We start from the raw sequence: 27,871 nt of genomic DNA on the forward strand, positions 1-27,871 counted from the left end.
GTGTCCAGCTGTGGAAGTCAGACTGTCCCACTTTGAGATGCTACGTACGACCCACCACACACACAGAAAGCAGCAAGTGTGTGCGTTTAGAATATCAAGCAAACCACGCCGTCTTGCGTTCTCTTCTTTTATAAAAAGGCGTTTTGTTTATTTTTCTATAGGAATAGAAGGTTGTTCACCGAAGTGGGTCAAATTATTCATAATTAAGAGATAAAAGCCCCCAAAACTAAAATATTTATAAATCAGAACTGTAAACTTTTATTTTTAGTTGTACTCAAATCTTTACACAATATATAGTGAAACAATTAGAGTATAAAAATGTCTTTAGTCACACCTCTCCATGAGATAAAATGAAATAAAAGACAAAGAAATAAAATGATGTAGGATTAGGTTGTTGAAATGTCTTCCCGTCCTAGACTGAAGCAACATTTTTGTAAAAATAAATCTTATTCTTTTGGTAGTTTATGTTAGCTTCTTTCATATCCTGCTAATAATGTAGCATCCAAAGCAAGTTACAAACCACATATTTTGCTTTTTTGAAAAGCTTATACATTGAATGTACTGGTAAAATTGTGTGTGAGTCTAGGAACCCTCAAAGAATACACTACTCACAATCTGATTCATGGAGTGACATAATTATCATAGGATATAGTAGACATTCTTTCAAAACAAACATTGTCCGGTCTTCAAATCTCATGTGCAATCCTGCAAATCTACCATGACACAAAGTACAATACAGACGGTTACTCCAAGTTCTTTCTGCCTCCAGATCTCCTTCAGATTAGTGTGAAAACATCATGGCAAAACTGCATCCAAGGCTTTTCTTAAGAATATGAAATGTGCAAGAAGTATAATAAGGGATATAACATGTTATTTTGACTACAGATATATAAAACAATTTTCTATGACATTTGCAGCGGATCTCCTCATATTCCACTGAGTAGTCCAGAAGTGGAACTTAAAAAAACAAGAGCTAAATAAATTGACTGAACCAGGTACTGGTATGATGAGAACTCTTCGTGGATCTGCTCTGGAGACACAGTTGTCCATCCTTGCAATCTCACCACAGCTGTGCAAAGTTGAAGCGGATCTTCAGGAGATATCGCATGCGGACCTGATTGGAATTGTACACTACATATTCATTGTAGTTCAATGTGTAACCATTGGGATTCACCACACCAGTTTCCTTTACAGGGCCAAGGGGCACTCTTACACCATTCCTGTGGGATAAAAAAAAATGTCTTATTAAAAAATAAATGAGAATTTTTTTGTTGCACAAGAACTGTTAAGAGATTTCACATGTGCAACATGGAATAAATAAGGCTGAGAACTACAATAGTTTGGACTTCTCACAAGGCCTAGCAAATGGCTAATGGCTGCAGAAATCCATCCATTTTTTTACACAGACCTGAATCAAGCACTTATAACTAGAGCTCTGGTACTATGGCCTAGCAGATGGTGGAGTATCCGAAACCTAAAATGGTACATGGCAATATGATCCATAAAAGCTTGTGAGATGAGTTAATCTAGTCCAATCATGGATGTGAGGTGGAGTGGGCAAGTTCAATAGGAATTCAGCCATCAAAACAAAGAAAAGGGGCGAGTTAACAAGGATGTGGCTTTTGGAGAAGGTCTTATACAAGGAGTTACGGGTGAGGAAATATGTGGAAAAGCTGGCTATCAGTCAAGCAAATACATCTCCCATCGGGGGGTCATCAGACAGAATATAAAGACCCATCTGCACAACTGAAAAGATGACTTTTGCAGAGTCCAATGCTACCTGCTTGCTAACTAATGAGGAGGAACGTGCTGGCTGGCAACTGCCCAGATAAAGGACCTGCACCCACAATATAATATTACATGCGAAGGCATATCTGCACAAGCAGATATGCCTCTGCTATGTCTTTGTCAATTCTCAGACTTAGTAAGTGACCAGGGAAGCCATTTTAAATACATGTGCTGGACACTGGTCACTACGAGTTCCCTAGCAACTTGTGTTGGCACCTCACCCAGGGAGGATGGACATTCCAGGGCGGAAAGCTTCAAAGGCCTACCTGCCTTTGTAATGTGAACCAGGCCACTCCAGTTGGTGGTGATGACCAACCCCCTCTGTCCTGCCGCCACTTTTGGCAACAGAACAGGTGGGAACATTAGACAGATTAGGCAGTGAGCCCACTTCATGTGAGTACCACCCCAAAGTTGACAAGCTGAATTGGATGCCATTTTTTTTTTTACTCCTCCATCTTTGTTTGGAAGGAATTAGGGTTATGCCCACTTCCCAGCGGAAGTGGTCATAGAAAAGGTGTAGTCACCCTAAAGGTGGTCTGCCCATTGGCTACCACCTGGCCCTCCCTATAATGCCCCTAAATTGAGTATTTAGGTGGCACCCCTGAACCCTAGAACTCAGATCCTGATGACCTAGGAGGAAAAGGACAAAGAGCCACACCTGCAGAAGAGGGGAAGAAGGAGCAGCGGACCTGGTACCAACCCTGCCCGCCTGCCTGCACTCCGCGACGGACTCTGCCCTAAAAGACACCTCGTCCTGTAGCTGAACCTCCAGAAATCTGGGAGGTCTGCCTGTCTTAAAAAAAGACAAGTCTCCCTTGAGCAGTGGACCTGCTCTCCAACCAACTCCAAAGAAAGGACTCTGCAGCCTCCGGAAATGCAAAGACCTGACGCCTGAAGTCACCACTGCACCTACCGTCACAAACCTGAGTGGGAGTGGACCCCTCTGGTGCCAGCAAGGTCCCCTGGTTGTCCAGAGTCCGAGTCCATCGTGGTTTCACCCCTCCAGAACTCTCTGAAGTTGACTGCAGCCTCTGCACGCAGCCCCCCCCCCCCTGCAGCTACTACAGTGAGAGAACCCAACACCTAAAGCAACCACTGTACCCATCGCCGCTGGCTGGAGTGGACCTCTGGTGTCAATGACTTTCCCCGACTCCCCTGAGCTTGAGTCCACTTGGTTTCACCCCTCCTGGACTCCATGGCAATGCCTGCAACCTCAGACCACAGGACCCCCTAACCACAAGTGCTCCAGGACAAGGAATTGTGACGCCAAAGGACACCCTTGCATCCATCGACTCCAGATCAAAGGTGCACCTATGTTCCAGAGCGCCCCACATTTGCAACTTACCTGTTGGTTGTCCCAGACTGCCCCCACCCCCTCTACAGCCGGAGCCCCAGCCTAAATCCACTATGACCACTCCCAATTGAAATACACTGGGCACCCTACATGTACTGCACCTCTGCACCCGGCCGCCCCACTGCTGCCCAGAGTAACCTGTTGGTGTGCCCCAAACCCTAACCGGTGCTCACCTTAAGTCTACGAGATTAGTCCCAGGTGATGTCAATAGGTGCTTGTTTCCTCCCATAGGTTAACATTGAAGAACTCTGAAATTGCACTGACGATTTTTGCAAGTAAAAAATATTTATGCTTGAAAACGTACGTACTTTATAACGAAGTTCTTGGGTTCAAAGTATACATAAAAAGAAGTGTTATTTTTCTATATTGGTCTCTGATTTATTTTTTGAGTGTGTGTCTTTTTTATTGCCAATGTGAGTGCAACAAATGCTTAGCATTACCCTCTGATAAGCCTAACTGCTTGCTCACACTACCTCAAAATAGAGCATTGGTCCTATTTACTTTTACCCCTGCAAACCAATTGGGACACGCTGGACTCTGCACATTGTACTTCTGTTTTTTTAAAGCTTGGAGTGGGGCAGATTGTTTTAGATCAGAGTGGGGCAGATTGTTTTGGATTGGATTGGGAGAGACTGGAGTGGGGGGATTAGAGTGGGGCAAATTGTTTTGGATTGGAGTAGATTGTTTTAGACTGGAGTGAGGCAGTTTGTTTTAAACTGGAATGGGGCATATTGTTTTGGATTGAGTGGGGCAGATGGACAAATTACTTACCTTCGGTAACGCCTTATCTGGTAGAGATTATGTCTGGCTGCAGATTCCTTATCTTTGAATTCTTCCTAGGTGACGGACTGGATCAGAAAGATTTTCGTGAGCAGTACCCCTGAGCCCCGTTAGGATGCGTTGATCGGCTATGTGTCCGTCATCGGCATTGCCAACGGCGGACATGACATTGCAGGTACTATATAGGCTCCACCCCAGCATGCTGTCAGTTTATTTTCACGATGTTCCATGCGAGAAGCACAGAGCCATGAGGAAATTGACTACTGGTACATCACAACTAAGGCTCTGAAAGGGGAATCCCTGCCCCTATAAATCAATTCGCAGAACGGGGAGGAAGGGTGGGTTGTAAGCAATCTGCAGCTGGATATCGTCTCTCCCAGATAAAGGATTACCGAAGGTAAGTACCTTGTTCATCTGCTAGAGACTTCGATCTGTAGATTCCTTACCTTTGAATAGATATTCAAGAAAAACCATCCCCAGAGGTGGGTCTGTGAACAAAGTTCACACTAAAATGAAATTTTGCAGGACCGAACGGCCAAAGTGCCGTCCCTACGGACCTGCCTGTCCAGGCAGTAGTGTTTGGTAAACGTGTGCAGAGGTGCCCACGTTGCTGCCTGACGCATGTAAAGGACTGGAACTCTACATGTTAATGCAGTGGTTGCAGCTTTAGACCCGGTAGAATGAGCAAGCAAACCCTCAGAGGGTTACTTTTTGGCCAGTGCGTAGGAGATTTGAATACAGAGTATGACCCATCTAGAGATGGTTCTCTTCTGTACTCCCTGATCTTTCTTTGCACCCACATACCCTAGAACGATTTGGTTATCCACCTGTAACTCTTTAGCATGATCAAGGCCAATGCTCTTTTTGGATCCATTCAGTGGAGTCTTTCCAAGCAAAGTGATAGATTGGCCTACATGAAATGGTATGACCACTTTTGGAAGAAAAGTTGCCCTAGTGCGAAACACCACTTTGTCAGGATAGATACAAAGGTAGGGCGGCTCAGATAAGGCCTGCAGCTCACTCACTCTACAGACAGATGTAATTGCCACAAGGAAGGCTACTTTCAATGTGAGAAGCCTGAGAGGACAATTGTGGAGAGGCTCGAAAGGAGTGCACATCAAGAAAGTCAGAAACAAGTTCTGATCTCACTAGGCCATAATGAAGGGAGATAAAGGGAACATGTCAGTAAGACCCTTAAGGAACTATATACAATAGTAGACTTAAACAAGGAAGGTTGATCAGGCACCCTCAAAATAGCAGAAATAGCAGACAAATAACCATTAGGAGTGCCCTTGTAGAGCCCTGCTTGGCCAAAGAGGATGAACAGTACCTCCTTAGAGAGTGGAGCAGAAAGGGGGTCAACATCCTTGTCTGGGCACCATGCCACAAATTTCTCCCAATGGCAGGCGCATACCATCTTGGTGGAGGGACGCCTGGCTGCCAAGATTACAGTAGACTTTGGGAACCACTGGACTCTCTGCGCAGTGTACTTCATTTTAGTGCACTATATAGACAGCCAGGTTCCTAAGGTTTCCATATCTGTTCAGAAGGTAATTTGAATCAGGTACTGTTAAACATAAGCACATGACTATCTGACCACCAGGAAGTTTGCTCAGATTTGTGGCAACACGTTGCCTAGGTCAAAATATAATTGGAATATTCCCAGAGAGAGGTTGTTGCTGCTCAGGTAAGTGTTATACAGTGACTTCTAAACCACATGAAATCTGTCATTTCATAGTGAGAAAAGGTTAATTAAAACGTTTAAGACTGTTGCCAATTTACAGACGTTAGGTGTCCAAGAAAATCACCCCATGATTAGACCATATAATGCTTCCAGAGACTGCAAATAACCCCAAGCTACATCCAGCAATCTACAGGCCTCTGTCAATACAGAAAATGTTAAAATGGATGACTCAACCATTAGTAAAACGCTGAGCAAGAACTGCTCTTGTGGAAAAGTAGCCTGGAGAAACCCCCTTCTTTCAACAACATTGATGTATTGCTCATGTTTGCAAAACCGCACATGAAGTCACCACAAGACTTTTAGAACAATGATTTCTGAACAGATGAGACTGAATTGCACTTGTCTTGCTATAATGCACCACAAAATATTTGGTGCATACTAAACATTGGTTATCACTATAAGAACCTTATACCATCAAGTCAGGCACGGTAGAAGAGTGCGGGTTATTTTGGCCACCTCACAATCAGTTCACTATAAATTCCTCTTTATTTCAGTACATTCTGGAGGAAATGTGAGACCATCTGTCAAACATATAAAGCCAAGTCAAAAGTGGATAATGCAATAGGACAATGATCCAGAACACACAAATTGAAAAGAATCTGAAGTTTGGAATAGCCAAACCAATGAAGTGTGACAGGATCTAAAGAGTGTGCCTGAACAGATACCCACAACAATCACTACTTAGCCTAAGCAATTCTGTATGGTTACCTGTTGAAAAAGGGGTCATTGGTAAGGGCAGGTAAGTACCTACACTTAGCAATAGGCCACTAACCTCCACTTAGGTCCAGTTAGGTCTCAGTAAATTAAACCCAGCTCAACCCTTGGTAGCTTGGCAACAAGCGTCAAGGCTTAATTTAGGAGACAGAGGCCCTCATTCTGACCCTGGCGGTTCCCTACCGCCAGGGCCAACGGGGGCGGGAGCACCGCCGACAGGCCGGCGGTGCTCCCTTGGTCATTCTGACCGCGGCGCTTTGGCCGCGGTCAGAACGGGAAAACCGGCGGTCTCCCGCCGGTTTTCCACTGACCCTTAGAATCCTCCAAGGCGGCGCAGCTCGCTGCGCCGCCGAGGGGATTCTGACCCCCCCTACCGCCATCCTGTTCATGGCGGGAAAGCCGCCATGAACAGGATGGCGGTAGGGGGGGTCGCGGGGCCCCTGGGGGCCCCTGCCGTGCCCATGCCCATGGCATGGGCACGGCAGGGGCCCCCTAACAGGGCCCAACTAGGCTTTTCAGTGTCTGCGATGCAGACACTGAAAAGCGCGACGGGTGCTGCTGCACCCGTCGCACGCCTTCCACTCCGCCGGCTCGATTCCGAGCCGGCTTCCTTGTGGAAGGCGCTTTCCCGCTGGGCCGGCGGGCGATCTGAATCAGATCGCCCGCCGGCCCAGCGGGAAAGTCAGAATACCCCTCGCGGTCAATTGACCGCGGGGCGGTATTCAGGCGGATTCCGACGGACGGGCGGCAACCGCCGCCCGCCTAGGTCGGAATGACCACCAGAGTGTAAAGCATTCAAATATCACAAAACAGTAATTAAATAAAACACAGGAAACAGTTTAAAAATCCAAAACCAATTTATAAAAATAGATTATATATGTATCTTTAAAATGACACCAAAACAAATAAAATCAGATAAGGGGAACCGGAGATATGAATTTTTAAAGAATTATTTTTTTAGCGCCTAGAAACAAAAAGCGCCAATCAGGTCATCTGGTTGCAGGCCGACCGCGATGGAGCCCTGCTCTGCTACAGGCTGCGGGAGGCCTCGGTTAAAATGTTACCTTCACACTTAGTCTTTATTTTGAAGATTTTCTTCAGCGGGACGAACCTGCCAGTTCAATCCGACCTCCTGGAGCCCTTCTCCGGATACGCGATGCTGGAATCCTCGGTGGAGATTTTTACCTCCGGACTTAGTCGTTTTTTCGAGGTGAAAATCCTTCCACCGGGGTAAACCTGGATCTTGATCCGACATCCATGGAGCCCTTCTCAGATACGATGGCTGGGAGGTCCCGGTCAACTTTTTACCTTCGGACTTAGTCTCTTTTTCGGAGATTTTTCTTTACCTGGACGAACCAGCAAATCAGGCCGGGTCGCGGTTGAGGCAAGCCGGCTAGAGTTGCCGCGGTGGGTCGGTCCCTCTATGGAGCTTTTTTACAAAAATTCTCCAAACTTCTGGGGCTTCTCCCAGATGTCATTTTAAGGTTCTTTTGGGGTCCACAGTTCACCCCAAGGGTCCAGAAGTTCTGAGATGGTCCTTGGGGGGTGCGGACTACAACTCCCAGAATGCATCTGGCGCAAACTCCTTTTTGGCCACTTGACAGTGTTCAGCTGGTCGCTTTCTTCAGGAGTTGGTGCAGGGAACTCTGGATAGCAATTTTTTACCTGTAGCAAACAGGGAGTCCCTCCTTGAAGCAGTTGAAGCCAGGCAAAGTCCTTCTTGTGGTGAAGCCCAAGTGTGCAGCCCTTCTGAGTGCAGGTTCCAGGTGCAGGCCAGGGGTCCAGCAGGGCAGTCCTTCTTCTTCTGTTGTTCTTCCTTGTTGGATGTGGTAGGGAACTGAGGTATGGGCGCAGGTCTGCCAGTTTTATCCTTGCTCCTGGGTGAAAAGCAGGGGGTTCCTGGTTCTCCAATCAGGTGCAGGGTCATTCCCCCTGTGATGACCACTTCCTGGGAAGTGTGGCAAAAATCAATCCCAGGAGGCAACATTCTCTAAAAATCCATCATGGCTGAATCTGATTTTTGGAGGTTACATCTGGCTGAGCCCACCCACTGGTGTGGCTAAAAATCATAAACACACACCTCTCCTGCCCTCTCCTAATCTAATCAAGGGGGCACCTCGTTGTCTGGGGTTGCAGGATGTGGGGGTGTTGCTGGTTGCTCCAAATGTCCTTCTCTGCCTTTGAAGACCGGTTTGGCAGCCCTCCCCCTTCCTGCCTCACCATCTGCTGAGGGGTGATTCCTTCCCACAGGCACATTCCTTTGTGTGAAGCCAGGCCACTTCACACCTCATCAAGGCAGCTTGGCTAAGCTGCTCAGGCTGGCCAATCAGAGCACAGCAGCAAAAACAATGCAGGGCTGAAATTGGCAACTTTTCAGGTAAAGTTTAAAACTCTTTACCTGAACAAGTTATATTAAATCCAACAACTGGAAGTTGTGGGATTTAATACAACAATTAATTTGATACCAAACTCTTGGTATGCATCATTTAAGGAGACTTTAAAAATTAAAATAAAGTCTCCCCATTTTAGCCTATGAAGGTCATTTACTACAATGAGGGGAAAACGAATTTGGCTGTTTTTACCTCACCAGGGCTTATAAAACTATTTTTATAAGTTCCCTGCTTATAGTTACATGGCACCCAGCCCTAGGGGCACATAGGGCACACCTTAGGGGTGACTTATATGTAAAAATAAGGTAGTTTAAGACTTTGGAACTACTTTTAATTCCAAAGTCGAATTTGCATGTAACTTTAATTTAAAAGCAGCCAGCAAGGCAGGCCTGCCTTTAAAATGACACTGGGCACCTCAGCAGTGCACCTATGGGTGCACTACCTATGCTGTGGTCCCTAAACCTACATGCCCTACCATATACTAGGGACTTATAGGTAGGTTAACTTAGCCAATTATAAATAGCCTAATTTGCATATCCATTTTACACAGAGCACAGGCCCTGGGACTGGTTAGCAGTACCCAGGGCACCATCAGAGTCAGGAAAACACCAGCAAAAAGTGGAAAATGGGGGCGAAAAGTTAGGGGGCCTCTGCAATCTGCCCTGTTTTCTCACATTACCCAAGTAAATTCAGTCATGTGAAAGACTGAATTTACTTCTTGAGCTTCTTTGAAGACTCATAAAAACAGTGAAGTGCTAGTAAGGTGAATGTCTACATAAAGTGTGATTCTGACTTTAATTGGAGAATAAAACTGGCTAATGTGAAAGACTGAAATGTCCGAATACTGCTGGAGACCAGTGCTTGAAAAGTAAAAATGCTGAAAGCGTCTTGTCTGACGGAAACCAGGCCTTCTCAACCCAGGGTATTATATAGTTTGCTAGCAATGGAATACACCCTGCTTCTGAATGAAAGTATGCCACTGTTAGTTAAGCATTCAAGGTAGATGAACTAATGAGGACTTCCATGAGGACCTGTACAATCCACCTAATATATTAAGGATTTTTTTCATGTATGCAATGGGATCATAACTATAAAATGTAAAAAAGGAACAACAATACTGAAGCTGACAATTCTGAGTGTAATCACACCGTCCCCTGAAACTCCCACATTTAGGGCCATATGTAAGAATACATTTTCCCATTGACACAGAATGGGAAAAACCCTTTGCTACATCTGACCCTTAGTTCCTTTTTGGGAACTTTCTCTGTCGCAATATTCTGATCCCATTAAAGACGCATGCAAGTGTTTCTAGCTCATTTTTAAGGGAGAAATACAAGGAATCCATTTGGAAGATGAGGTTATGGCCCTTTCAAATATAGTTGTGTAATCTTTTGACCCTTCTTGCCTGTTGAGGTGGGCACTGCTAAAACCATCTGACCATCATGGTGCAAAAGGACCCTGAAGAGTTATTTCTGTTTGACTGATTGGGCCATGAAATTGATAGAATTTCTTGTGAAGCTTTACAGCTGTTCTATGCACCTCTTGGGCATGTTGATTATAAGAGGCAGACATGGACATTTTGACCTGTTTGGAGTTATGATAAAAGGAGTATCACCTTTGACTTTTGGTAGTTCTTTACCTTCAAATATAAATGGACTGAGATAGTTTCCTTTGATTGATAGCGTGTGTGCTTTTGCAGTTTCTAAATAAGCTTCCTTTGCCTGGGGGTGGTCTTTCACTTTATTCCCAAAACATTGAACTGTATTGAATCTCTACCTGAATATTACAGATGAAGATGGATGCATTCTGCCACGCTTGTAGTCAGGCCACTGCCCTAAAAGCCATTTGGAAGAAGTCCATATTGGCAATGCCCATCTAAGCCTTCACAGCCCTGTTAGTCATAAGTAATGTATTAGTTTTAAGCTTTTATACAACAGAAGCATGTTAATCAGACTTTACTTGTTCCTTAAAATTCAGACCTTTGTCAATGTAGAGTTTGGATTTCTTACTCTAGCTGAGGATGCCAGAGGACCCCAATGCAGGAGGGCCTCATGTCATGGTTATACACTTCTTCCCAGTAGCTTACTCTTATCAGAATGTGTGTGCACACATCCAGCTGGCAATGTGAAAGGAATAGATTCTAACGGATGGAGTTTCTTCCGTCAGGTTAAAAATGCATCCAACGGAGCCTGAATCCTCTTTATACCATTATATGCATAGAATGCTGAACATAATGACTCAAAGACATAAGATGACAACCCAACACACCTCCCCTCCTTTACATTGGTAGAATAACAAATATGCAGGTACTTAAAAGAAATTACCATGAACCAACAAGGTTTAGACAAAATATTCACACTTCCTTGGAGGAACACGCTTTCTTTGTAATCTTCATGTTCCCTACGAATTAGGATCACTGGAAAATATTTCACACACACTTTCTCTCGACTCTCCATCAAAACAATAATGAATGCCATCCTGTAACATAAGCAATCTCTCCTTGTTCCTCTATCTACATCATCCAATCTCACTGCACTAGATTTCACTTTGATCACTTTTAAGACTTTCTACAAATTTTCAATCAAAAAACTGGTACTTTCACTATTACAAGGTCATAAACAGTAGTGATATGCATCTGGTCACCAACAGTGATGTGTATTTCTATAAATTTTCATTCGAAGAACTGGTACTTTCACTCTTACAAGGTCACCAACAGTGAGGTATATCAGTGATGTGTATCTGTACCGCATGCATTTGCTCTACCAGACCATCACTGCGAGAACGGTATAATGAGGTAGTAATATAATCTGTTCCAAGCTTAGTAAGAAACCTCTCAAATTCGGCAGATATAAATTGGGAACATTGTCTGTTAATATTTCATAAGGAATAACTTCTCCGGCAAGTAAAGATACCAAGAAATTCTTGATGTTATTTCTATCACCACAAGACCAGGTCTGATCTTCAGCCAATATGAATAGTGGTCAATAACTACACTATAATATTTGGTGGGCTCTTTCTTCATCCCAAGAAGACAAATAATACCCAAAGCCAACTTTGACCACACCTACCTTGCCACTGGAACACTTTCAATAGGATAGGTTTTGGTAACTCGGTACTTATTACTATCAGCACAAGGTAAGCATTGTCTGACATGTTGTCCTATGAACTTATCTAAACCTGGCCACCAGAAATGTTCTCATACTAATTCGGCCCTCGTGAGCCAGCTCTACGATCCTGTTATGCAGACTCAGGTACAATTAATAGATCTAACAATGATAGGACAGACGCGCATCATCAGAGAGCTAATGAATTGTCTGTCTGTCTCCTTGGTTCTCCAATAAGGGCCATCCCACGGGGACGAACCTCAACACCTCCTTCAAAACATGGTCATTCTCCAACACTTTCAACCACTGACTCGGAAATAGCATCAAAGGCCTGTGGTGCAGGGAGGCCTGAGCTCCTGGCGACCCCCTCAGCACAGTACCCTGGCCTGAGAGATCCTGTGTGTGTCAGGAGGGCGGGCTCCATGTGCTGTACACGTGCGACCCCTCACGTTTAGTTACACCACTGAAAACAGCCTGCTCACATCACAGACCACCATCCACTATGACCCCTCTCTAAACAGCCTGCAACAAAACCAGATACAAGATCAACAGACCACTTTGGCTCGGTCACCCACCACCCAGATACCGAGAGCGCCAACGAACCTTGCAAACTGTAGGAAGGGCTATTCACATGCACATTCCAAAGGTTGGGGGGGGGGGGTGGAGACAGGGCATAGCCAGATGGGAAGGTAAAAGAGACACATACTTGCGGGGTTTAAGAACAATGTGTGTGAATGTTTCTCCTGCAGGACAGTCAGCCGGTTAAAGGCCATTTCTGACTGTGCCTGGGAACCAGCACCGCATGTTTTGGTTCTCTGTGAACTCACTCAGATACTGCTAAAAATTGTCCCAACTTCTGGGTAACACTGCATTGTGGCTTGCATTCATTTGCCAAGTTCGGCGACGCCTTAAATAAATCCCAGTCAGACAAGTGTGTTAAGGCCGGGCCTTGCAGAGTCACAACATCTGGAGATCCCGGCAGACACCGGGTGAGGCAGAATGCACAGGCTAGTGCCTCTTCTTAATTAATCATCACAGGCTGCTTCACAATTTAAATATTGAAACATATAGCGAAGATTTCTGCAATGTTTAATGAGCCTGCAGGCAGACTCGTGAGATCTACATACAGGCTGTGTCCGCCCGCAGAATCAGCGTGCCGTTCTAATGTGCGTGAAATTAATGATCTGCATGCAAAAAATTAAACATGGAGCTTTTGTTCGCCAGGCAGCGTGCTCATGACTCTTGTTGTGACTTTAACCCTCCATGTTGACACAGCAGAGCTGATTGAATATGAGATGTTTTCATTCTGGACGTGTTTAATTACTTGGGCGTCTCTACTTTAGGCCTGACATTTAAGGGCGCAGCAGCTTTTCAGTACAAATCTGAAACTCGTGGCTAGAGGCTGTGCGTCACTGATATGACAGCGAATGCGTGTGATCGCCAAGGGCATCCGCTGCAAGCACACACATTGTGCATTACTACTGCCCATTACTCGAAGCAGCAAAACCAGTTTTTCAGACCTATGCCCCAGCTGTGTAAGCTATAACGCCCAGGCGCCAAGGGGGCGGATGGAACTAAATCACCGGTGTTTTTACGTGAACCTGCGGAATTTCGCGGAGTACAACTTTGCGAGTTCCGCCCACCCTTAGTAAGAACCTAGCACAATGACAAGCCTATAGTCCTGGAAAGTCCACCGTCTGGAAGGTAGGTCGTTAGCCCTAGGATTGTTAAATTGTGTAGGACTAGTTAGTACATCGGTGAAAGTCGAATTGCCTGTCTTGAAGGATTGATGCATAAGAGGTGGTACAGGCGTAAGAAGATTTAAAACTCCTCTTATGCCTTAAATGGTCTGTAAATTATGCAGTCACTTTTGAAAATAAAATGGTTCCTCCTCTTCAAGTTAGTGGTCTTCTTTTGTGGAGTACGATCCTAATCAGTAATGTCAAACTTGATTCTCTCTTTTTCCTCGTCTAGGCTAATCTTAGGTAACGTTTCTGAATACTGAAAGGGTGAAAGCGGATGTTTGTTAAGAGGTGCTTTCTTTTCATCTGAAATCTCATGTCGCTGCTGCCTCCATCATTAGTGCACTTGCCAACAAGACCAGCACCCGTTCTTAACCTTAATCAAGAGAGACAACTCACACTTGACTAGAGGTGGATAACAAGGGGCTGCACAACAGCCTGGGAAAAGAGCTTGATATAAGGAGGTCTTCTACATTATGACAGAGGCAGAAAATGCACTCTGTCTGTGGAACTTCCAGATTAACTTTCTGAGTTTCAGGCCCACATTTAAGGGAACTGGGCTTGGGAGAGTTTGCAGCCATGACAAGATTATCCGCATTGCTAGGACATCAAAATTGTGGTCCAGGAAGAACAGCATTCTAATCAATAGACAACTTCTCATCAACCTGTCAAACGATACTGATAGCAGCTGATGGAAGGTCAAAATAAAATGACTTTACAAACATTTATAAGTGTGTGTAGAAGTTGATTATCTTAAGTCCAAGCAAGGACAAACTTCACTTTCTGTCCAAGAATCTCAGAGTTATATTACTCAATAGCTGAGGAAGAAAGGCATGAATGTATTTATTGGCCTTCATAAAAACGGAATAGTGAAATGAGAATTTCAAGATTTATGACAGGGATATTTTTTAAAGCATGTGAATCTGAAAATGGTTCGAAGCTTGATAAAGAGGTCTGTCAAAACACTAAAAATGAGCCTAAAAAAAAAAACGTCGCTCGTGGTTGAGGAAAAACCTGGATACTTTATGTGATGGATCCATATAGGTCCAGCATAAAGGCTGACAGTCTCCTCACTGGAGCAAAGAGAAAGCTGGCTGAAGGAAACCTGATGACATTAGAGTTAACTGTGCTTACGGCAGTCTTAAATGAAGGTGAGCAAAAGTCAGTTGGATAGTAAGTACTAATGCAAACACAAAACTGTTCTGGAAAAGGCTGCCATGCGTGAAGTGCTTTCTATTTAAGAAAACAGCAAGAAAGACCTGGGTAAGTCGGTGAAAACAGATCGGCTTACTAAGAGCTCATAATATACTATCCCATAAAGATGTATTTTCCCAACAGCACTAACCACTTCCCACCGGGCAGTCAGCAGCAGTAAGCAATGCTTTTAATTAGAGGACATCTGGGACAGGTTTAATATCAGAACTCGAGAGAAGGGAGTGTCCAGAGAAGGAGTTCCTCGACTGGAAGAGGGGAGAGCGGAGAGATACATTTTAAAGAAAGAAAATCTATTACAGATGATGGTAATGTGAATAGACCTAAACAGGGTTGTCCTGTTTTAACCAGACAACTATAACACTATGTTCACACTGGCACTGTACATAGAAGGCCTGACAGATTTTTTTTGTGGGGTGGGGAGTGAGGGGCTGCAATAATTAAAAAATACTATTTAGAAACAGCTTCTAACACGCGATTTGTTCAAGAGAGAAAGTGGTTTTCAGAATCCTGCCAGTTTATGAAAGCTAGTTTCCCTGAAAACATATCTGGTTCTTGCAAATTACAATTTAGGTCTCACACACCTTGAGAGTCAAATCATGAATAGTGACAAACCATCTCCTCTCCTGATGAGGACCAATACATAGTATTTGCCAACGTCACCCTTTCCTTGCAACTTGGAAACTATTGTGAAGCAGCCCGAATGGTACCGAAATTCCATCGAAATAAAATTAAAACACTTAAGTGCTGCCGTAATCGTGTTCACTTCACGACAACACATTTCACCTAACAATAAGGTGAGACTGGGCAGCAGTGCTCATTTGAAGGAGTGCCTTCTAGGTTGTCTGTGGCGGACTGAGTGGTCTTTTAACCAAGAGTTACTGACTACTTACAGTTCCGTACAGTTGGCGGGATCTGGCGCCACCCTGCCCATGCCCATGGTACTGTGTTTGCCTTCCAGATGTTTGTCAGCCTCGTAGTCAGCCAGCAGCAACTTGTTGCAGTCTCCAAGAGCTACCTGATGGATTCGAAAAAGAGAACAAATAAGAGGAGTATACAATACATTTTCTTTTTAGATGATATTGGCAGGACCTCGGAGAGGATCTAACCTCAAATAAAAAATAAAAAAACAATTTTTTAAACTTCAGCTCTACTACATTATGGCCTTTACATTTTATGTCCAGAACAGCAGCTCCAGGCAGTAATAGTGGGGTATGGGAATCAGGGATGCATACTTAAGACACAAGAGTCTTTAATACTACCCAGCTATTATGGCATCAACCCAGGTATAAAAGTATCTTTGTTTGATGGAATGATACACTAAAAGTGTCGAAAAGAAAAGAGAGGCAGGGTTAATAAAGGCAAAACTTGCCTTAAAAATATTAGTCATAAGCACAGCAGATCAACTAAATTGTCTATACATTTTGCACAGAAGTGTTAGTCTTTATGTCTGAGAAGACAGTAAATGTTTTGAAGCTCAGATCAACAGAACAAATATCCGGTTCGATTAGAACCAACACTCACACCAGGACAAGCATTGACAAAAATCCCACAACACAAAACAGAAGTACCATTCAGGGGCCAGATGCCCCTGTAAAATTGTAATCTGCTATCGTTTAAGAGGAAGGAGGTCCAAAGGCTGGCAAATCAGTCGATTACACATCTAAACTTTGTTTTTTCCCATTTATTTAGTATGTCTTGTTGTAGCGTTGCTAGACCCTGAAAGGTGCTAGAGCACTTTACAATAGGAATTTGCTTTAGAAAAAGTGAACGAGCAAACTGAATCAAGTAGAAGTGAGAAATATGAAAAATATTTACACGTGAGGGTCAAGAAGGGTAAATACACATATTGTAATCATGGGACAAACAGCTGTGGGACACATATAAACTAACAATAGTTAGCAATCAGTCTTCTTTGAGAATATTTACCACCCAACTGTGAACCATGGTAGTCCCCCAAGTAAGCTGATTGTGTCTGTGCACTAAAGTGTCGCTGAGCATACGTCCTACCATAATATTTGATAGTGTCTTCTAGTTGTGCTGAATGCTGTAATAACTTTCAGACGGAAAAGAACAGTGTTTGTGGCTACCATTATACTAATATGAGAGATTACAACAACTATTTTCCACGTAATATATCACTGTTGCACTTTCCCTAGCAATGATTAAGAAAGAGGACTTGTTTCAAGGACAGGGCACTGTCACTGTAGGAAACTGGGTTTTTGTTGAAGTAGTCCCCCCCACACACACACCTTTTGCCTGGAATTTCATGCAACTTTGAGTGGAGTGCACTGGGTTCCTGCTAACTAGGTCCCCAGTGCCAGTGTTCTTTCCCCAAAACAAGGTAACTGGTGAATTGACTCCCAAATGGCAAGGCCTTTAGCACCTTCTTAAGTCCATACTAAGTAGTACCCCTGATACCTATGGAATAGGTAATAAAGAGGGTCCCCTAAGAGTTGCAGCGTATCGTGTTCCACTCTGGCACACACCCTCTGTACCATGTTCCATAAACACTGCATGGAATATTTGTAGGTCACCCCCACAACAGGCCTTACAGCACAAAGGCATGGTGCATTATATCACATGCAGGGACATAACTGCATGAGCAGACATGCCCCTGTGCTGGGCAGTTCAATTAATGACAGTACAAGTTAACAGGCAACTCATTTAAAGGTATGTACTAGGCACTGGTCAAAACGAGTTTCCCAGCTACTTAATGGCTTCACTGAAACCTATGGTGTTTGGTATCAAACACCTCGTATTAACAAACCCACACCGATTTCAGTGATGGATTAATTAATACAAGCACCCAGAGAGAATCTTAGAGGTACCCCGTGAAAACCTACCAACTACTAGTGTGCTGGCTGACTGGTCCTGACCAGCCTGCCAATGGAGATACGTTTCTGATCCGTTGTAGGTCAGAGCCTACGCTCTCTGAGGTTGGAAACAATGCATTCTCTGGAAGAAGGTGTTGTCACCTCCTCTAAACAGGATGACTGGTAATCAGCATATCAAGCCAGTAGGCTTCAAAGGTCACCACCACCTTTAATATGCAACCTTGGCTTTCCCCAGACAAGGGACATGCCACCCCCTGCCCAGGGTTCATTTGGCACTAGGACAGGTGGGAAAATTAGCTAGTCAGGAAGTGTGTTCACTTGCAGGCTAGTACCACCCCACCCCTAAGGTGAGCTACCTGATGTGAACACAAAACTCAGAATTCCACCATCTTGGTTTTTGGTACAATTAAGCTTACTGGGTCAGCGTTAAGCCCACTACCCTCAGGAAGTGGTCATCTGGAGCATGTAGTCACCCTAAAGGTAAGCAGCCCATTGGCTACTTCCTGTCACTCAACTGAACACCCCAAAACTGAGTATTTAGGAGGCACCCCTGATGACAAAAACCTAGATTTAATGGTCCCTAAGAAGGAGTCAACCAAGAAAAGTGTTGACATGAGAATAGAGGAGCAACGATTGACTTGGCGCCAACCCTTCCAGCCTTCTTGCTGCCCCGACAATCGTAGAGAAACCGACTCGTCCTGCTGCTGCACAGACTCCAAGAAACCCAGAGGGCTGCCAGTGCTTCACAAATCACCAGAGAGGAGCTACTCCCCTGCAGCTGCAGGCACCAAAAAAGCAAGGTCTGGTTCACTGTCCTACTGCTTACCGGGGAATACTGATACTGCAGCCGCCCAAGAAGAGGCCACCATGCTCCCACATGTCAGATCCATCCTTCCTCCAAGTGTGGGGCCTTAGACCTTGCCCCATACTCACCTAAAGTCCAGGAGAAGAGTTCCATAAGTTGCTGACAAGTGCCTGAATGCAGTATATGTTTTTCCCCCATAGGATAACATTACCTCTCCAGACAGTGCACTGTGTAAACTTCTAAAACCTATAAAAATTCATATCTCAAAGAGTACTTACCTGATTCCGATGGTCATGGTATTTAAATAAAAAAAAGCCTGTGTTCCTTTTATAAATTGGTGTCAGATTTCTTTATTGAGTGTGTCGCTGAACTGCCTGTGTTGGTGCAATATATGCTTAGCACTACTCTTTGGTAAGCCTACCAGCTCGCCCAAACTACCACAAAAGAGAGCACATAGGTTATCATTTTTTGTCTCTGTCAGCCAATTGGGGTTTGCCTGGACTCTTTACAGACTGTACCTCGTTTTCGTCAACTATATGAAGAGCCAGCTTCCTACAGGCACATCAATCTTGGGCACACAATATTCAGTCTGTTTAACTGATGCAAAAACATTAGCTAAGCCTCCAAATAATCCTCGTCCGTTTAATTGGCAAGGAAAGTTTTGGGAAAGGGTTTTTGCAGGCTATCCTATAAACTCACCAAATGGGCTAATGAAAGTCTGGTTTTCTTATGTAAGGCAAAGTCACTTCTTCCCATCAGTACAGTGGACCGATCCAAAGTATGTTGGAAACATTAAATGCAAAATGTCTACCATCTGAAAAGCCAGTTGTCATGAAAAGTCAGGTATATAGGGAAACATCTGACATAAAGCCTTGATATGAGGACTAGTAGTCATTCTGGTTCTGACTGATAGAAAGGAATGGGCGGAAGGAAAATCTAATTTACGTAATCAACAGGGTACACTGTTGAGATTTCTGTTCTTCAAATATGCAAGTAAAGGTTAGGAATACGATGTCTTTCCCACTCAAAACATGTCTTTTTCTGTACATCCCTGACTGCTGAAAAATGCATCCCAAAAACAAATTACTTATCTTTGGTAACACTCTTTACAGTGGATACTTTGTTATAGTGCTTCACATATGTTTAAGAAAAACAACTCAATTTTTAAAACAACAAATGTACACATTGCACCTAGCTTAAACGGATATGAGGCGAGCAATTTTTTAATGTAAGCAAAGCATCATGTGTTAGTGAGCTGTCATTTAGAGACAGCACATTTTCCATTGAACTAGCCACTAAATTTGCATTGCATAGTTTTACACATAAAACTATACTGCACTCATGACAATGTGTAGAAATCGGGTTTTAGTGAATATTTATCATTTGTGCATAATCTATTAAAATGCCTTGATTTGTTTTCATCCTGTTAAAATCTTTATTTCCTTCACACTTCAGGATTACAAAGAAATGTGCTTCGTTTTTGCCTTCCTAACTGCTGGATGTGTACAGTTCATTTACATGTATTTACGTTTTCGATGTGTGGGGCAAAAAATTATATCCTGCAGCCTTTCCTTTCATACTCCCTGTACCGCAGCAAGATTGCCACATAATTCACTTCACTTTTCTTTCTCTGACTGCAAAGGGAGAGAAGTTTGTACACACCAATTCCAACGATAACAAAAGCAGCAATTTGTCACAAGAGATAGGGCCCTATTACGAAGCTGGCGGTCCTAGGACGTCAGCCTTGCAGTGACGGTCAGACCACTGCAACTGTGGCGGTCTGACCGCCACATTACAATCCTGGCGTGTTCCGCTGTCTCCGCCAGGGACATTGTTCTCGACGGGGTGACTGCAGTCTGACTTGTACTGAGTTCAGCGTCGCCTGGCTGATTACAACTCACCTTACCACCAGTCTTTCCGAGGCAGTCTGACCACCATGGAAAGGCTGGCAGCAAGGGTGTGCTGGGGGCCACAGGGGCTGCGCAAAGTGTGTGCATTCCAAGGGTGCTGTGTGCCATGGTATTGGCCACCGCTCCCTTAGAGAAGTAGAGGCCCATATCGTAACACTGGTCCCGCAGGTCAGCCCGACGGGAACATTGTAATATGCTCGGGTGGGGGTGCGCCACCGGTATGACGGTGGCATCCTCCTCATGGCTTTGGCGGTCTGCTTTTAGGACCGCCAAAATCATAATGAGTCCCAGGGGTGTGGAATTTATTAAAATATCTACTTGTCCAGGGGACAGGTTGCTTCTCAAATCTACTTGTCCTGTAAAAAGATCTACTTGTCCCTTTGGTGCCATGTAGTGTGGCGACAAATTATGGCAGCAATTAATAGCCTCTCTGATTATGCCAGGGCTACTACCATAGTAGGGCTTGAATACTTGGAGTTTCAATCCCTACTGTAGCAATTTCCTTATTTTGCCACCTTTCTGCAGATCTGCATACTGGGGCTGGAGGAAGCAGTAAGCAATAGTAACAGGGCTGGAAAGCCTTTGAGTCTGCAAACCTACTAACCTGCATGTTTTAAAGATTTTTACCAGCTTCTCTCTAATATTTTCCCATAATAAGAAAGGTTGGACATTTACTCCTGACAATGGCAGAATTAGAACTTCTTCCAGGGTTGGGAAGAAAGTGGCTGGAGGGAAAATGAACTTGCAAATGCTCAATAGATTTTCACATGAGCAAATCTACACATCGTATTTACCCATGCTAAAATACAGTTCACAAATATTTTATAGGGGTACGACATATACCAAGGGTGCACTTTTGTGACTTTCTTTAAGAATTTGGGGCCATAAGTAGGTAGGTTCAGATTTGTGACCTGCAAATTGCGAGTCGCAAATCCGAATGTAGGAGGGTGTCCTTGACACCATCTGTGATTCGCAAGGGCTTCGCAAATGCCCACATCATGAATAATCATGAGGTGGGTCGCAATTTGCGACCCCCTCGCGAATGGTGGCCTGCTGGAGACACGTTCGCGGTCACAAAACAATCCTACATTGCACTGCGAGTTGCAATTAGGAAGGGAACACCCCTTACTAATTGCGAGTCGAAACCCGTTTTGTGATTCGGTAACCAGGTTACTGAATCGCAAAACTGGGTTTGTGCATCGCAATGTGCTTTTTGCACGTCGCAAACAGCGAAAGTCGCTGTTTGCGACATGCAAAAAGCTACCTACATGTGGGTCTTGGTCCCTAATTAGGTCTGGTGTTAACAAAGACATTTTGTTTTTATTAAACTTCTATTTCTCTCTCTTTCGGCTGGCTTTACTGTGAGTGATCGCATTCTGCTCTTCCACAAGGAGCATATTGGCACACAAAGTAGTTTTGTTCAGTGTCAGGAACTACAGTGGCAATCAGTGACGTAACGAAACTGGAGGGTGCCCCTTTGCAAAGAACATGGAGGAGCCCCCTCTCCAGACTCACTCAGGGCAGGTGCTGTGCTGAAGGGGCCCCCTGGAGGGCGGCTGCGGGGCCTTTGTTATGCCGCTGGTGGCAACGTGTGCTTTAAGAGTTCAAAAACTTTTTGGGGGGGTTTTGCCAATGTTTGTTACAATGTTGAGGGCCTGGTAGCTCCCACAACAATAAAGTGTTACAAAAGCCATGTCAAAACAAGACACGCATTGATGAAACTAAAAGACTTATAAAAAAAATGTCAGATCAGTTGGCTTTGTCAGTGTTTGTTTATTTTCATGCTTCCCATAATCTTGTTGAAAATGGTTACACTGATTTCCCATTAGAAATATTTTTGGGAAATACTAGCATGCATCAACACATTTTACTAAATGACACTTCATTTGCATATAATCAGAGAGCATTCTGGGAGCATTATACTTAGCCTCTTAGCCTAAACTTTTCAAACATGTGTGTACACGTTTTTTTTTTTTTTGTACTGGAACCAACGTCAGTAGTGAAGTGTGACCTTAAAACATTTATTTACAGCACGCACCCTAATAATGAAGGCTTTGAAATAATGAACCATAAATACAAGTTGGAACAGCATTATCTTTTGGAAACACATTACCTCAACTGCAGAGAGATCCACTGTCTGTAAACAGGCAGCCAAAGGGTTTGTGCTGCAGGGGGTGGGGCCTACTTGTCCCAAGGACAAAGTAAACATAAAAACTTGTTGCCCTTGACCCCAAACAAGATGTCCCGGGCGTCGGGCGATAGGAATTCCACGTCCCATAGTCTTACATTTTACCTTTGTCTTTGAAGTGCAGTGAATGTGACAAGATAGATACAGAATTTAAAGAAATATTTATGTATTGCTTCTACCACCAAAAATTTATTTGCAACCCACCAGTGGATCATAGCTCACATTTTGGGAAACACTGTTCTATTTAACTGCAGATTCCTCAACTTAGAACATCCCCTATTTGGATCCAGAAAATTTTGTAGCAGTGCTCCCATGCACTACCAGGTGGTGGCATGGAGGTCCACACTGGCTCCATACCACTCTGAAAGTGACACAGCAGAGCTACATATAACGCACCACTCCTGTATGCTGATGTCGGTTTCTTATTTTTCCCCCTTCAGTGGCCTCAGGGGAGAATCACAAACAATTGTTGGTAACGGTGTGCTGATCACTAACTTGGGACCTTTTAGATGTTAAAATGAGGCATTTCCATAGAATGTGTAGTTCTGCAGTTCCTGAAGCATTCTAGAACAGAGTCCGTCTTTTCCCAAAAAAGTGAGACCTACAAACGGCACATCCATTAATGAGGCTTATACATTGTCAGGAAAAAAACAGTGGCCTTCATCCATGTGCATCTACAAAGAACAACACTAGTCCGACTGCTTTGGCAATACAGTCTGTAGTGTCCATGCTGGTGCAGATAATACATTCTGCTGTGTCCTGCCCATCACATATTGTCTGAGCCACAAAGACCCTAAGATCCTCTGGGACAGCAAGATCTTTCCTGCTATTCTCCAAAGGGTGTGTGTGTATATCAGCCCACCAGACAGCCCCTGTTTACAGAACACAGCGCCAAAGGTATCAATTTGAATTCCCAGCCGGACCCCATAAAAATTCAAATTATGTCACCAAATTTAAACAAAATGAGAAGCCCAAACCAATCTTTCTCACTCCTCAGAACTGTAACTGGGAACTCAATTCCAGTTGTTTACCACCAGGCAAGACACACATCAGACCACAGATATCATTCCGAGCAGTTAAGTTTAGGGCGGCAGTCAGCTGCACTCCACAGTGGCACCTGTCCTTGACCATCTGTTACATTAAGATCTCCTCAAAAATTGCTTCAAATCTGCTTGTGGAATATAAATGAGACTAGGCCAAATAATCAATCAAAAGACTTAACAAGTCTATTAAATGACTTTCAAATAATTGTATTACAGGAGACCTGGGCTTCAAAGCCCTTCTCAATAGACGGATGCATGGGCTTTTGTTCCTCAGCACTAAAGGTAAAAAAGTTCGGACACCTGAGGGAGGGTCTCACAACTTTAATAGCAGCTGGGTTAAAGATGTCTTGCACACAAGTAAAAGAGGAATTTGTGGTAGTAAAACTGATAAATTGGCATAAAAAGATTGGGAGGCCACTCTTGCTTATTAAAGTTTACATTCATCCTAATGCCCATTCTAGGAAACTTATGATTTCCAAATTGCTAAAAAATAATACTATAAAGTTTACAAGAACCTGTCGCACCAGAGATCCTTAGTAGCAGGTGACTAACATGAAACTGTTACAGCCTTTTATTAGAGAGGATTAGATTGCGCAACAGGACTGTAAGTGGGGAGTCCCACAACAATCAATGGGGCCAGCAGGTTTAGGTATAACTGATGCCAAGGCGGTCACCTTTGTTAAAAATCTGGAGGCCCTTGGACTCAGACTCCTAAATGGGAGATTTCAGCAAGATATCCCCCCGTCAGTAACCTGTTACGCCTCCGTAACCCATTCAGCAATTGGCTATATAGCAATTTCACTGCCACTACTAAATTTAGTAACTGCTTATTACATTCTAAGAACTGACACGAGTGGCCATGGTCAACAGAGAATGGAGATAAAATACTGTTTCCCCACGCACAAACCCGCAGTCACCCACTCATATAGGCGCAAATTCAACTGCGCTGTATAACCAATGTAGGAATGGTGATATTGGTGATTCAATAACCACATAGTCAACAATTTTAGTTAAATTTGCAACTAGGTTTCTTACCAGACACTCTCCAAAAGCCCACCAGTGCCATGAATGTGAATAAGAAAAAAATAAAATTAAAAACAGCCTCTATTGCTTTGTTGAGAAAGAGGCTTTCAAGACTTGCTAAAAAATGTAAATTAGCACTTGTATAGCGCACTACTCACCCGTTAGGGTCTCAAGGCGCTGTACTCATACCGCTATGGAACCCCTCCTGGCTTTTCCCTGTGAGGTGCCAACTCCTGAGGGTGAAGCCAGGCATCCAAGCGCTGTTGGGGCCGTTGTGGAGATTAAGCAAGCTATTGCCCAGAGTTGCAGAGTGGGACCCATGAGTTAGATTAGAGAAGCAACCTACCTACTGTCAAACCCAAAATGACTTAAAAATCACTAATAAAACCTTGGGAATATAAGGCTAGGGAAAGACAGACCTTTTGGGCAAAGGCACTATTCTTAAGTAAAAAAGTAACTGTCAGGGGCTCTGGAAAATGGTAAATAACCTAAATAAATCCCCCAGGACTCTAACCAGTTCTGACATTTCTGAATGGTCCTGGGTGGATTTTTTAATACTGCATTTCAATCGATCTAAAGAAATAAAAAAAGTTGCCTTTAACACAGGTTGCATAGGGGGTGATTAGCGCCCAGGAAAGGGTATTAATATGGTATTAATATGGTCCCCGAATGTCAAAAGGGAGCAAAAGAACTAACATTCTCTGTGGTCCAGATTACCAGACTTATTAACAAGAGCACACAGGCAGTGGCTCCAGGCCCTAATGGGATCCCAAACGCCATATATAAAACAAATCTGGGATTCTGGGCAGAAAGGCTGGTTACAGTTTTTAATAATTCTTTTGAGCTTGAATCCATCCCTAGCTCCTAAAGAGGTGCAATTATTCACCTGATATATAAAGGAGGAAATTGCTCCGTCCGGAGAAAAGACTGAGGCAAAATACTATGCAGGTTTACTTTTGGAGGACCTTCATAGCCAGCCAATCAGGCAGGTTTTGTTAAAGGGCCCGGAACGGCAGTTAACGCCATATCCCTTTCCATTATCATAGACAAGTGGATTATGGCGACTCATTGCTAGATTTAAAAAAAAATCTATTTTATTGTTTCAGTCAATAAGTAAATACAGGTGTATTACCAGATATAAGCAGTTACATACTTATTATGTGTACCGGATCTGAATACACTCACATGTCTTTTGCACACATGGCAGTGTGATTGCTATTGTACATTCAACTGAAATTATTTAAAAAATATATAAAAAGGAAAATTATAGAAAAAGAGAAAAAAATTGAAAGGAGAGAGAAGACCGCGATCCGGGGGAGCCACCTGGGGGGTGCCTGCGGCCCCCGTTACAGGTGCCCCTTGGGGGTGGGGGGGGAGCGCATTCTGTGCGTCCCACAGGAGTACGAGCACGGCGGGCGCACAGGTGGTCGGCCGGCTGCGAGGGGGGGATGGGGGGGAAGGGAAGAGAGGAGATGGAGAAGGATGGAAGGACCAATCCCCGGCGATCTATCGCGTCTGTTTTCAAATTGGGTTTGATTTGCCTTGGGGTGTCTGTGCCTTGCCTTCCACTACGTCCCTCTATCCCCATGCCACTGTCGTTTAGGCTGTTTGCGGATGTATTCGCTCACTACTGCATTCCTTGGAGTACATGAACAGTGCTTCATTTTTTACGTGTGTCTTCACTGTCCTATTGTTTTGGTCGAGCCAATTACTCAAGGGGGTCACGTGTCATCTTTGCTTTCCAAGTTAGTGATGAAAGAGTCCCATGTTTCTATGCCCTTGACTTGTATCCCTCTGTCTTGAAGTGATTGCAGTGTGTGTGCTTCTGCTTTTGCCCAGCGCAACAGATCTCTCTGCCACTGATGGGTACTCGGCACGCTAGGTGCCTTCCATTGCATTGCTATCAGGCACCTGTATAACACAAGCGCTAAATCAAATCATCTGTGCAACTGTTTATGTCCTTTGGGTCTGTCCCTGATTCCTAAAAACATAACTCCGGTGTAGGAGATAAGAGGGTATCTAGCCACTCAGCTATCAGTGATGTTATGTCACTCCAAGCATTTATAACTGGGGGACATTCCCATGTCATGTGGAAAAAGGTGGCTTCAGCGACTCCACATCTGGGGCATCCCTGCGATGTCAGAGGGAACATGCTTGCAAGTCGATATGGTAATAGATATGTTTGGTGCAGGTAATTGAACTGTGTGTATCTAAGCCGGGGGTTGCGTGACACTCCGTATGTCATTGTCATGGCTTGGTACCATGCATGTTGTGAGAGTGGTGTAGCAAGAACCTCGTCCCATCTATTTTTTCCATGTTCCTGCTTATATTTGGAATGTGTGGTCAGAATTTCGTATAATCCCGATATATTGATCGGGGTGTCTGAATTATCTAATAAATCATGTAGGATAGGGGCCGCCTTGGGTTCGTTATTTCCACAGTTTCATGCGGATCATACTAATTGTCGCAACGTGCTATACTCTATGAAGCCTCCCTGTCCCAGATTATGGGCACTGGCCAGTGCCGCGTAAGCTAAGAGGTGTCCGTCACCATATATGTCCCCTACTGTTTGTATGCCTTTCTCGGGCCATGTTGTCAGGCCGAGTTTCGCTGCTACCTTTTTGATTTTCGGGATGGCCATCAGTGGAATCCTTGGGGAGTACTGTGGATTCTTATTCCCAGCCAATACGAACTGATGCCAAACCCAGCGGCCAGTGTTTAGTAGAATGTTGTGTGCGTGACGTGGACCATCAAGATCCAGCAACCAACGTAATATGTTAGTGTGACCTAGGTCAGTGTGCACCGTCTGTGCCTCTGCGCACGTGGGATTACTGAGCCATTTGATCACCTATTGTAATTGTGTGGAAGCGTAGTACAGCTCAAATCGAGGTGCCCCCAGCCCTCCCTGCGTGAGTGCCTGGTGTATTTTCACCATAGCAACTCGTCGGCGACCATTGCCCCACACCACGTCAATTAGTATGCTGGTCAAGATCTTGAAAAAAGAATTGGGGAGTGCCAGTGGAAGCACCATGAAAAAGTACAGTAGCCGCGGCAATACAATCATCTTCGCTATGGCCACTCTACCCATGGGAGAGAGTGGGAGCGAGCACCAGAAGGGCAGAGAGCCCCCTAAAGGATCTGATTGCCTGCCATAAATTGCCCTCCTTGAGATCCAGGGGGTCATGGTATACATTTATCCATAAATATTTAAAAGTGGTGTAGCACCATTTCAGGTTA

General features: G+C 44.2%; 1 protein-coding gene across 1 annotated transcript in view; it reads right to left on the bottom strand.

Moving 5' to 3' along the window:
• Positions 1-234: 234 nt before the first annotated feature.
• PARP2 (poly(ADP-ribose) polymerase 2) overlaps positions 235-27,871 on the bottom strand; it is a 283,463-nt gene continuing 255,826 nt past the window's right edge. Inside the window, exons 18-19 of the mRNA XM_069244318.1 lie at positions 15,722-15,846; positions 235-1,220 (exon numbers count right to left, since the gene is read on the bottom strand). Coding sequence (XP_069100419.1) covers positions 1,061-1,220; positions 15,722-15,846 — 285 coding nt within the window. The 3' untranslated portion in view covers positions 235-1,060. The remainder of the gene's footprint in view (positions 1,221-15,721; positions 15,847-27,871) is intronic.

This window comes from Pleurodeles waltl, chromosome 7 (assembly GCF_031143425.1).
Source record: "Pleurodeles waltl isolate 20211129_DDA chromosome 7, aPleWal1.hap1.20221129, whole genome shotgun sequence".
NCBI lineage: Eukaryota > Metazoa > Chordata > Amphibia > Caudata > Salamandridae > Pleurodeles > Pleurodeles waltl.